Below are 13411 nucleotides of genomic sequence, written 5' to 3' on the forward strand. Positions count from 1 at the left end.
AAACAAGACGGCTGAAAAAGCTGCAAGCACTTTTGTACTCTAAAGTAGATTTGCATAATGTGCATACAGATATAGGTGACAGTTGGATATACATGGCATATTTAAAAATCTTCAGTAGCCAGCAGCAAAAATGCATTTCACCAGGGGCCATTCTAGGATTTCAGCCTTAGGCAAGGCTCATTGGACTATAAGATCCTACCTATGCTCTAAATGTGTGAGGTTGTGGGATAATATCTTGTTTGACTGAATTGTTTTTCTACTGACAGTAGATGGCTACATTTATATGAACTCCTCTCTAAAATGCACACATTTAAATATACAAATACATGTTTATGCCCTTTTTAAGCCATATTGTCAATGCAGTTTTATACATAAATTTAGAACTGAATATGTGCGTGTCATTTTGCGTGTCATATACAAACGCAAATTACTTGCATTGATTTGTGCATTAAATTGCAGATTTTTGCAGATTTGTATTGTGATAGTTTTGCAACTTAATACATTGGTGACACTCAGCGCAAGAAAGCATTTTTTTTATTTTTTATTATTAACTTAAATTAAGACTTGATAGTTAAGCAGAGAGCTAGTTTTGTGCTTTTACATAGAGAGTTTTCTCTCTTACTTGTTAGGGGAAAATAAGTAGCTTGTACAGAACTTCTCTAAGAATATTTTAGCGTTCCCATCTGTCACATTAACCCCCCAACCCAACTTGCTATTCCTTTGACACCCCCCATTCTAAAACATATTCCGGCAGCTGTTCTCGGATCAGTCACATGTTTGCAGAAACCGCATGGCTATCGGTTAGCCGCTTAGAGTGTGGGCTAGGTGCTCTTAACTGAGGCCGTCGCCTTTGTAGGAAGGACACACACGGTTATCATGATGGTATGCATGTGACTTGTTTGTGTGAGTACACTTGAGGACAAATGCTTGATTGTTTTTTTGTTTTATTTGCATTTGAAATGTAATGCAGCGGAGTCAGTGGTTTGTATTATGCAAGTCTCCACACAGCTGTGTGTGTTTGGGCGTGTCTTTGTATTGCAGGTCAGCCTAGCAGGTGTGTTACATCTTGTGTCCCGTATTCAAATACACTCAGTGAGGTGTGGAAGCAGCTTTCAGTTTCATTTGTGACATAGTGACAAAAAGGTCAACACTTTAAGCACTCGGTGATTCCAGTGCACAGAATGAAGCAGGTGCTTTAATTTTAACTGGTGCATGAAAGATCTGCATCACTTTGCATTGTGTTTGTCTCACAACCGGAAAACTGTCAACAGTTAAGGGAGGGTGTGTTGTTAACTGTCTTGTGTTCAATGGAAAGGGCTAGATTACATTGTGTGAAGTCTGTGGGTGTTTTTGATTTGTTGCGATTGAGTAAGGGGAGGATCAGATTTGATCATCCTGAATAAGTTGAAGCTTTGATTACTCTTTGAGAAACAATTGTGATTGTGTAACTTTAAAATCACTTTGAATGCCATATACATGTTTGTCTTCTAGACTCCCAGTTCCTGGATAGAAGAGACACGGGGGCGGAGAGGGGGTGGCGGTCACAAGCGCTCTGCATCATGGAGTAGCGCCGAGCACCTCCGAGAGGTCAGTACTTCACATTGGATGGCAAAAGTTGCTGGCTAATTGGGTGAATCCAATTAATCCTTCATTGGTTCATATTTTATTTGTCTTACTGGAGGCATTTGTACACTTTAAACTATTAAAGGATTAGTTCACTTAGAAATGAAAATTCTGTCATTATTTACTCCCTCTAATGTTGCTCCAAACTAAAATTACTCTCTTCTGTGAAACATAGATCAATTTTATCTTATAAGAAGTCTTCACAGGGTTTATTTGCCACAATAAAAATGAATAGTGACTTGCTGTCAAAAAGGACAGAAAAACACCATAAAACCACAGTAAAAGTAATTGATACTTTTCCAAGCATATTCCAAGTCTTCTGATGCAATGCGATCACTTTGCGCAATGCACAGAGCAACACTGGAGTTATTCACTGGAGTTTAATTCATGCACCACCCTCATTGTTTCATCTAATATCTCGGCCTCTGAGTGGACTAGAAGCTCAATCTAGGTGTCATTAGAAGGCTGAGATCCTTGAAATATAACATTTTATCATCAATAGTCGAAAACATATTTGTCTGATTTGTTTGGCATGCTTTTCCTGCTGGATGACAATTTTTTCTGGACATCTAAGATATAACATTGGATTATTCAGGCAAGCAAGCTCACATACATGTAAAAAATGGCTCATTTTGCCTGTGGTAAGAGCAGATATAAAGTTTTTGGCTACTTTGGGCTTACAGCAGCAGTGATGAGGCACATAAGAGTCTTTCTGAGATGACAGAAATCATATTCCACTTTGTGATTCTTTTGAAAATCTTTTGAACTGTGGTATTGTGGCACCAAAATAAGCTGTTTAGTCACATTCCTAAGAATGAGAGGTTTAATTTTATATATGACTTGTCCATTTAGGAGCTATATGAAAGACTTTTATATTCATCTAAAAATGTTTTACCCAATTACCTCTAGGGAGCGCTAATTTGCGACGCAAATGTTTTTAGGCCTTATTTGTTATTTTAAGTAACATAAATGCAAAAGTGATGGTATTCTTTCATACATATTCATACACTTAGGTTGAAGTCATTAAAACTCATTTTTTAACCACTCCACAGATTTCATAATAGCAAACTATAGTTTTGGGAAGTTGTTTAAGACATCTATTTTGTGCATGACATGAGTAATTTTTCCAACAATTATTTACAGACAGACAGACACGTTTAATTGACTATATCACAATTCCAGTGGGTCAGAATTATACACACAATAAGTTAACTGTGCCTTTAAGCAGCTTGGACAATTCCAGAAAATGATGTCAAGCTTTTAGGTAATTTGCCAATTAGCTTCTGATAGGCTAATTGGAGTCAATTGGAGGTGTACCTGTGAATGTATTTTAAGGCCTACCTTCAAACTCGGTGACTCTTTGCTTGATATCATGGGAAAATCAAAAGAAATCAGCCAAGACCTCAGAAAAACAATTGTGGTCCTCCACAAGTCTAGTTCATCCTTGGGAGCAATTTCCAAACGCCTGAAGATACCACGTTTATCTGTACAAACAAAATTACGCAAGTATAAACACCATGGGACACGCAGCCATCATACCGCTCTGGAAGGAGATGCATTCGGTCTTCTAGAGATGAGCGTTGTTTGGTGCAAAAAGTGCAGAACAGTCCCAGAACAGCAGCAAAGGACCTTGTGAAGATGCTGGAGGAAACAAGTAGACAAGTATCTATATCCACAGTAAAACAAGTCCTCTATCGACATAACCTGAAAGGCTGCTCAGCAAGGAAGAAGCCACTGCTCCAAAACCGCCATAAAAAAGCCAGACTACAGTTTGCAAGTACACATGGGGATAAAGATCTTACTTTTTGGAGAAATGTCCTCTGGTCTGATGAAACAAAAATTGAACTGTTTGGCCATAATGACCATCATTATGTTTGGAGGAAAAAAGGTGAGGCTTCCAAGCCGAAGACCACCATCCCAACCGTGAAGCATGGGGGTGGCAGCATCCATGTTGTGGGGGTGCTTTGCTGCAGGAGGGACTGGTGCACTTCACAAAATACATGGCATCATGAGGAAGGAAAATTATGTGGCTATATTGAAGCAACATCTCAAGACATCAGCCAGGAAGTTAAAGCTCGTATGCAAATGTAGAGCTGCAGACTGCGACTAAAGTGGTCACAAATGCGACCAAAAATAATTATTGCGACTATAATTTAAAATCTAGTCGCCACTGGTGACAGTCAGGTTGTGTGCGTTCATATGTGGTTTCATCAGATATCATCTTGTGAGTTATTGAATACATCTATAGAGCATGCACCAGTGCATCTTGAGCCGCTTTTCACACGTACGTTTTTTTAACTTGGGTCAAACACCATACGCAACAACAAATCCAGTGCGAGAGAGTCCTGAACAAATGATTCCTTTGAACCAGATCTTTTTCATGAATCACCCAAAAAGAACTGAGGTTTGAACTCAGGAGCTCAGGTTAGCAGTTTGAATCAGATTAAATTTCTCAGCTAATCAGCTGTTAGGGAGCTCACAACTGGGAGTGCAGACATTTCAAAATAAGAGTCCCATGTGTATTTCGGGCTTCTTTACAATTAAAAGTCCCGTATTGTGTACCACTTTTTTTTTATCCTGGTAATTATTGATTGGGATTGGAGTAGCACAATAAACTGCATCTGGGATTTCATTAAATTTGCACTCTTGTAGTCTCTGTGTCTGGGCCATCTCGTAACGGTAAAAGACTAAGGCAAAATTTAAAACAATTAAAATTATGTGTGTGTGTGTGTGTGTGTGTGTGTGTGTGTGTGTGTGTGTGTGTGTGTTTGTTGTGTGTGTGTGTGTATATATATATATATATATATATATATATATATATATATATATATATATATATATATAAGCAATATCACACGAGCAAGAGTGCGATATGGCCCTACATCAGCACTGCTGTGATTCTGCCACAGGCCGAGTGCCGTAGGTAATCACAGCAGTGCTGATTTAGGGCCATATAGCACGATTGCGAGTGTGATATTGCTTATATACAACAGTTCAATAAACAAGTACATTTTTAAAAATGAGGAAAAACTGAGTACGGTCATTAAACGCATTTGTGCATGGAACTACTTTCTTACACGACGGATCAGAATCTGCCGTTGCTGGTTCAAAACCAAATGATGCGTCCAAGCCTTCGTTAGTAATTCAAACATGTCACTTCAGAAATAGTATCAGGGCTTTTCCTGTTTCTTACAAGTTATTGGATAAACAAGGAAGTATGGATGGATGGATGGATGTGTTTGTGTGTGTGAGAGAGAGAGAGAGAGAGAGAGATGGAGCGTGTGTGATCACCTGTTGTCACACCCAAGCAGAGATGCTGTCAGCTTTCTGAAGATCAGTTTTCTCAGTGGAAAAATAGCCATCCAAGCGGGGGTAATTCTACCTATTTTGCTATAGCTGGTGCGCATGAGTCAATCACTATAGAAACCGCAATGTCCTCCATTTTAAACAGTGTCCACTCCAATGTGGAAAGTCCGATAAGAGGTAAGCGCCTTCAGTTTGTGTAATTAATCAGTCTGTTGTGTCTTGTGTTTGTTTAAAGCCGTTTAAAGCTATTTCCTAGCTTTAGTAAGCGATCATATAGTGCTGTATGTAAACACTGGCTGAAGTGGATTCACTTCACATCACCTAACTGGCTCATATAACACATAAAAATGATCTTTTGCCACCACCTGCTGGCTAACATACGTAATGTAAAAAGAAAATGTAAAAAAAAAAAAATAAAAGACAAACTGTAGCTCTTAACACATCTGCACTGCTCTTAGGCGCGAACACAAGCGGAGTGCACAAGCGTCCGAGTGCTGATGGTGTCAGACCATCAGTGCTCATGGAATGTCTCTCGTCCAATCAGATTCGAGGACCGGAACTAACTGTTGTGTGTGTGTGTGTGTGTGTGTGTGTGTGTGTGTGAATATACACACACACACACACACATACATTATATATATAATGAGATCAAGCTTTTGACACGGGACAATTGAGGGAGTTGTTCACAACTATTACACACGGTGAAAACATTAATTGATGCTCAGGAAGACAACACACTACTATATGCATACTATACTTTATGTAATTATCTGTAATGTAGATTGTGAAGAGCAGTATTAAATAAAAATATTTTATCTCGTATATTTGTATAAATTATGAAAGGTGTGTGAACATTTATGAGACAAAAGGGAATGCAAAATTATCTTAACTATATATGCTGTTTATTAAACCTTTGATGAATGGGTTATCAGCTGACTTCCTTTTCTTTGGCTTTATATCTAGCTTCTGAACAGCAACCTAAATCAAGCAATTCTGTGATTTGGCGACTAAAAACAGCCATTTGGCTCCTTAATGTTTCAGTTTAGGAGCCAATGGCTCCTTTAGTCATTTCTTTTTTAGTCTGGAGCCCTGAAATGGGTCTTCTAAATGGACAATGACCCCAAGCATACCTCCAAAGTTGTGGCAAAATGGTTTAAGGTCAACATAGTCAAGGTATTGGAGTGGCCACCACAAAGCCCTGACCTCAATCCGATTTGAGGGCAGAACTGAAAAAGCGTGTGTGAGCAAGGAGGCCTAAAAACCTGACTCGGTTACACCAGTTCTGTCTGGAGGAATGGGCCAAAATTCCAGCAACTTATTGTGAGAAGCTTGTGGAAGGCTACCCAAAACATTTGACCCAAGTTAAACAATGACACCAAATACTAACAAAGTGTATGTAAACTTCTGACCCACTGGGAATGTGATGAAAGAAATAAAAGCTAATAAATAATTATCTCTACTATTATTTTGACATTTCACATTCTTAAAATAAAGTAGTGATCCTAACTGACCAAAGACAGGGAATGTTTTCTACGATTAAATGTCAGGAATTGTGAAAAAAATGAGTTTAAATGTATTTGGCTGAGGTGTATGTAAACTTCTGACTTCAACTGGATGTATACGGGGACTTTTTAAGTGTAAACTTGTTTCACGATATAGCACCCCCCTCAATAGAGTTTAAGGGTATAATAAAGCACTTAAAACAAATATGGCGGCCATGTCGATAACATTAGACCTTATTGGTTATCATTGCATCTCATGAGCAAATGTGCGACTTGATGTCAAGACATTTGGTCACGTGACGCTCATTAATTTGGTTAAGAGAATGTCCAGAGTGTGCAGAGCTGTAATCTCGGCAAAGGGTGGCTACTGTGAAGAAGTAATATGCCAGCTATGTCAAAAACATCGTTATCAACACATTTGTACACAATGTGGTTCAACCTTTTCAGTTTTTATACCAAAGGTCAATATAAAGGTTAAACTAAAAAGTCATATGAGCTAGGATTATCACTTCATGTAGTCCACCACATTACAAGTGTACATCTGATACTGTAACTCTCATATTGCTTTCGTTCAGGTTGCCAAGCTACGGCACTCCTTGCAGAAACGCTCCAGACACGCACCTCACGCCACGGACTGCGAGCACACACAGCAACATGCACACAACAGCCAAACACACATACCTGGAAGTACACAGGTAAACACAAATGCACAAACTACAGACCTCCTTTCTGAACAGTCTCAGAATGCTTGTTGGTTAACAGTAGTTAGGCTGGGAGCATGTATAAACTTTGTGCTTGTTTATGAGCTGTGATTATGCACTAAGCCTCTCGAATAGTCCCACATTCTGACAAGCAACAGAGATTTAAAAAAACAGAGCTGCTTTATTTAGGAGATGGTGTCAGTGAGCTACTGCCATTTAATATGGCAAGAACACAGTCTCACACATACACGGTTATGTGACAGTGGCTCTCTCTATGTACAGCAGTAGATTTAAATATAAACATATATGAATATATGACAATATACATAAATCTGTGTGCATTCTATGCATGCAGGTTGAGTATGTCACACTAATGGGTGAATCTCACAAAAACATGTCCAAGTCACATTCCTTCCCCCCCATTATTTCTGTAATGTTTTTTTGTTTTGTTTTTTGTAATTCCCATTATTCTCAATGGTGATTCTCTCTTTACTGTAGTGTATTTCAGAAATTTTTTATAAAAATATAATAATTGTAATATAAATAGCAATAAACTCTAATATACAATAATTAATAATTAATATAGTTTTTTACATTATATTAATGAGATTTATTTTATTATTATTTTTTTCATATTTTATATTGATACTGATAATTTGGGTGGGGGTGTTCTGTAAATATTACATTTAAGCTAAATAAAATAATTATTTATGATATCTTTTTGATATAGGGATTAAATATGACGCGGACATGTCCTTGACAGGTTTCATAAGATTCATCCACGTGCATCTTTTCATTTATTGCTTTTCTTTAAGCTTTGTCTCTTATCCATATCATAAACTTACCTCTTAGCACATTTTTGTTAATACGTTTCTTTAATTTTGGTCTCTGAATTGGTTTGTGTGCGTTCAGACGATGCCTTTGATTCCGCTGAGCCGATTGGCCCCCAGACTGAGACGCAGTGTTGAAGGACTGAACCTGGAGCTGGAGGGAGTCTTTGTGTCTGAAACCGCAAAGGAACATCACAAAGTCAGTGTGTGTTTGTGTCTGTCTGACATGGCTATAATTTTGGGTTTAAAATTGCTGAAAAAAGACCCCAAAAGTTAGCAAAATCTGAGAAATCCTCCTCTTAGCGACGTCCTGAGAAATTATTCATAAAGAGAGTAAATATTTTCTTTAGACACTTCTCTTAAAAAAAACAGGGGTGTAGGTACAATCTGAAAAGTTATAATGGTTGCTATACCCCTGTCAAAAAAATAAATATGGTTTTATGGTTTAAGTCAGTGGGAAGTCCCAGTATAGGCTCTGTTTAGCTATTGTAAGCATGTTTACATCCTAATCCCACCACCATTAATATCCCATATTACATCATGAATCAGAAACCCTCACATTGTACTCTGAGTGAATAAAGCATGTTACAGCCATTATATTCTTTGTTGAGAAGAATATCGTTTAAAGCAGTTTTATCTCAGAGTTGTCCATATTCTGTTTGATCTTTTGTGTGTGTTTAGATTCTTGATGTCCCAGATGGTCACAGAGCCCCTGTCCCAGCTCAGAGGTACAGCAGCGCTTCACAGAGTGACCCTTCTCCTGCCCAGCTGTCTCCCACACACTCGCCCTACACCATCACAGACTCCGGTCAGTCACTCTCATTGGTTGATTTAATGACTGATCTGACCAGTAACTTTTACTTCTTAAAATGAGCAAGTGAGCGGGGCTTAGGAAACGACATTGGTGCTGCAGTAAAATTTGGCATAGGTGGATGTTGAGTGCATGTGAAACCAGCAAGAACTAATTGCCAAGCAGCCTCACAACTGCACATTATTATTCTGGGAGAGTGAAGTTGTAAAGAAACTTGCTGCTAGAATGATATCCTTGTCCATTTTGAATATTCAGTATAGCTGTATATGAAGCACTGCCCATACAGAGGTCACTGCAAAGCCAAGCAAAATTCTTCACCACTGGAAGTCCTTCGCGTGAAATACACGATCCCATGGATTCCCATTGAGATGACTGTATTTTATCCATGGAAGATGTAAAAAGTCTTAATGTCTTAAATTCAGTTTTTTGTATTTTATTTAAGGTCATAAAAAGTTTTAAATATCTTAAATGGTATAACAAAAGTCTTAATTATAATTTAAAGAGGTCTTAGATTTGGAGACGTAAAAACCAGAATCACAATATGGCCCTAATGTGATTATTAAATTTTAAAAGGCTACAGATAATTTAATAAACATCTGCATGCGCTGCGGGCTTTAAAGTGAAAAGCACGCAGGGAAATCATGATTCAGTGTTTGCAGTGGCTTTATAACGTTTTGCAATTAATTAATACCGGACATTTTTGAAAAGTGATCACTGATTATCTACTGTTGATGAATTATGACAATGCTTACTTTAAAGTGTTTATATTGTGATACCTTGTAGATGAACGTAAGAGTGCATATTTTATTTCCCTTATCTGTTTGAATGAGCAGCTGGAAGCAGTGAAGCACCCACATTTCAAAATAATAGTCCCTGGTGTATTTCAGGCTTGTTTATTGTAAAAAGTCATGTGTTGTGCACCAAATGTTTTTTTTTTTTTTTTGGTTATTATTGGTATTTTGGTTGCAAAATAATCTACTTTGGGATTTAATTCAGTTTGGACTCTTGTAGCATCTGTCTGTCTTATTTATTTTAAGATTGTGTGGGTTTGGTCTGTTTGGACATACAGTATTAATTTTATTTGTTCAGGTCTTAAAAAGTCTTGAATTTTATTTGAAAAACTCTGCAGCAACCCTGTTATACTTCTGGTGCCTCCTACGATACCTTGTTTTTGTCAGATCTAAAAGGCAGCATTGCATGTATCCTTCGCGCTCAAGGCAATTCCGGAATACAAAATATTTCCAGAAGTGTAATATTTTCTTATCCTCTCTCACTGAAGGTGTAATTCATATTTTCTCAACACATGACAGGAAGTTCTGTGTGAAACTGTTAGTGTAATATGCATTTGGCTGACGACTCTCTTTATCTGTGTCTGTGTGTTGTGTGTTTAGACATGGTTGTGTGTGGGCCGCTCTGTCCACTTCCCTCTCCTCCTCTGTGTATGTCTGAGCCGCCATCCTCCTCTCCTCGACCCAACAAAACATACGTTTTCCAGAGAGAACCTCCAGAGGGCTGCGAGAGAGTACGTGTGTCTGAGGAGGCCATGTAAGTCAAACACACACACACATTGCTGTATGTGATAAATAGGAAATGAAAGACCCTGTGAAAGTTTTGTGGCTTATGTCTATTAGCTTTTAGGCCATCTATATGCTAGTGTACACTTATAAGTTGACAAAATGAACTTTAGTAGATATACACATCATCTTCGCTATGTTCCGTCCCAGCTTCCTGTTTCAATAGGAAATACGTCAACACGGGAACTAAAACTGCATTCGACAAAGCATTTTGTTGTTTCTTTAACATATTAAAGATTGTTTATGTTGTATTGGCTGATTTGACAGATGAGACATCGTGGTGTGAAATCACCATCACGCAAAAGCAATCGTTTTCTGTTACTAATGCCATTGTAAAAATGGATTATTTGCAGTTAGCCATGATACATTTTTCTGTGAGTGAATGTATCTGATAATGGGGCTCATGGGCATTAATATTTATAAGTAGTATTTGGCTAGTCATGTGATCTCATAATAAAAACGCCCATGAGGCAGTCCAGGTTCATATAAAATAAATCTACTTTTATTAGGCTACTGATATGACTGGAGTCTTCATCTAATCTGAGTGTACATGACTATTCATTTCTTTAACCTCCTGAGACCCGAACGTGACTGCTGTGTGCATTTTCCATTTCCGTTTTTGATTTGTAACTATAAGCACATAATAAACATGCCAAAAAATAAAAATTCTAGAGCAAATAGTTTTCCTAAAAATTGATGGCAACATATGTGGACAGCGGGACTAAGTTGTGAAATGTTATATAATACCAAGCTATATAAAGTCAGATTTTTTTTAACAAATTGTTTTTGTTTCCAGGAGTGTTGTTTATTCATGTTTTTAAGACATTACAGACATTACATCAGAAATTAGCATAATTATTTTTGATTCAAAGTAATGGCCAGGATCATCCAATCACTGCTAAACATGTTAAAATAAAATTATATATTATAAACTCTGAATCTATGTACTGATTACCATTGTCCTATGTCTGCCAAACATGTTGAGTGGTCCAAACATCATTTTTGATCGGAAGTTTGGATTGAATGCACTATAGTATGCTCTTAACCTCCAGTGTGCTGTCTTTCTGCGTTGGTCTCAGAACAGTTCTAAATGCACCTTATTTTCATCCTAACAAATATAAAAAAGCAACATTTGTCAGCTTTTAGATTAACCCATTGATTCTCAATGTGAAAATGTACAGTAAATATAGGATTTCTAAGGAAACATTAGTTGTGTTTAGCAGCTTGGCGTTTCACGATAGATCACTCAAATTGAATCATGTCCGATGAAACCAGAGACTCTAATCTTTTGTCTCAAACAGGTTTACATGTAAAAACGTAATTAGGTTTCTTACCAGATGTAGTTTTGTTAACGTTTATCCCAAAGACAAACTGTTAAGTATTTACTGTCTACTATTCTCAAACCATCTCTTCTTTCCAGACTTCCCTGTCATGAAAATGCCCCTCTGCAGCCCTCCTGTCCTGACCCTAACAAGGTGAATTTTACACCTCACGGTGGCTCTGCATTCTGCCCTGTCAGCCTCCTCAAGCCCCTCCTCCCTTCTATGGACCTGTTATTTCGTGGCCTGTCTGTTTCACCGGTCACTGGCTGTTCGGCTCAAGGTTCCGCCCCCTGCCAGACACCAGGACATGCTGTGGGAGGATACTTGAGCGGGACCCTCCCAGACTCTACCACCACTTCTTGAGGAGGCATTCATGATAAGAAAATATAAAGAAAAGACTAAATTTGTGTGCCTTTGTCGCACCTCATCAAAGACTTGACATTAATGTGTCACAAAGAAAAAAACACCAAGAACCGCTCATGCTGTCTGCTCTTGGCACAGAGAAAATAACATCATGATAGAAGAACAAAACAGAGCTTTTCATGCATGGAGGCAACATAAAAAAAATCTATGGTGGACTCTCACCAATTTTATTTGCAAATTACCTTTTGACCTCAGGACACTACTTGGCACTTGTGATCATTTCCTTCATACTTTATAGCATTCAGTTTTTGCTAGAGTTCGCTATATTGCTATTATACAATATTGATGACTATTCATCATCTGTCTAAAGATGTATACTATTTTAGGTCTGTCAGAAGATAATAACAAATAGAAGAGAAAATGGTCTTTCTGAACATCTTACCCTATTTTTGTACTTCTGGGGTGTAAGCCTTTTTTTATTCTCTTTATATAAACCTGACAAACTCTGTGATGATTACACAGAGCTGTGGAATAGAAAAATACTGGAACATTGTTAAGAGTCAGAAACAAACGGCTCATAATTCAGTATTTACACAATCACAGATTCCCAGACACAGTGAGTACTGCATGCTGGTCTTTTTTTTTTTTTTTTTTTTTTTTTTAACCAATGCAGAAGAGGCACTAATGGTCCAAAGAGTCTCTGAAGGTCTTGTCTGGAGAGCCAAAGTGTTTTTGAAGGCTGGGTTTGATTTGAATACACTCTAGCATGTCTTTTTAGTTGCTAAAATTATTATTATATTGTTCAAAGTCTTGTTCAACAAAGAGTTACCATTAACAGTTTCACTCCAGTATGGGGCTTTAATTGTGTCTGGAATATTAACCAGATGGTACAGAGAGTAACCACAGAAGTTGTAGTGTGTTTACAGCTGTAATTTTAAGGAAATGGCAAAGCCACACAAAGCCCATTCCTCTCTGTTCATGGACTGTGGGCCTCGCACTTAAATTCAGTATACGACGAGACCCTATAAAGGTTTTATTTCCCTACACACTTGATATGTGTGCAGTATGTTTTACTGAATTTTACTACAGCCTTGACAAACCTTAATATTCTTTTGAAAACTGCATTGTTTTGTTTGTTAATGCTTTACACATGTTGGTCCTATTTTTTAGTGAGTTTGGGTTTACACAGACTCAATACGCATGACACAAGCTAATTTGCTGCATTGAGGTACAATGCACTTGTCATAAGGAACGATACTTAAAGCAAATCATTTGCTGACATTCACTTACTATTTAAAGCAATGATATAATCCTGTATATTTCCATGGGTGTGAGGCAGACAACAGCATTATATTGTGTCTCAGTCCTGGCATCTTTCA

At 37.8% G+C, this 13411-nt stretch overlaps 1 protein-coding gene across 3 annotated transcripts in view; it reads left to right on the forward strand.

The window, feature by feature from the left end:
* The window catches only part of LOC127451588 (protein FAM117A-like), a 30226-nt gene extending 17532 nt beyond the window's left edge, over positions 1 to 12694 (forward strand). For 2 of the 3 annotated variants that reach the window (XM_051716380.1, XM_051716381.1), the window contains exons 3-8: positions 1492 to 1587; positions 7007 to 7126; positions 8045 to 8161; positions 8644 to 8770; positions 10165 to 10318; positions 11768 to 12694. In XM_051716380.1, the coding sequence (XP_051572340.1) occupies positions 1492 to 1587; positions 7007 to 7126; positions 8045 to 8161; positions 8644 to 8770; positions 10165 to 10318; positions 11768 to 12032 (879 nt within the window). In that variant the 3' untranslated portion in view covers positions 12033 to 12694. The remainder of the gene's footprint in view (positions 1 to 1491; positions 1588 to 7006; positions 7127 to 8044; positions 8162 to 8643; positions 8771 to 10164; positions 10319 to 11767) is intronic. The other variant, XM_051716382.1, reaches the window with a different exon arrangement.
* Positions 12695 to 13411: the final 717 nt, after the last annotated feature.

Source organism: Myxocyprinus asiaticus, chromosome 14, assembly GCF_019703515.2.
Source record: "Myxocyprinus asiaticus isolate MX2 ecotype Aquarium Trade chromosome 14, UBuf_Myxa_2, whole genome shotgun sequence".
Lineage (NCBI taxonomy): Eukaryota > Metazoa > Chordata > Actinopteri > Cypriniformes > Catostomidae > Myxocyprinus > Myxocyprinus asiaticus.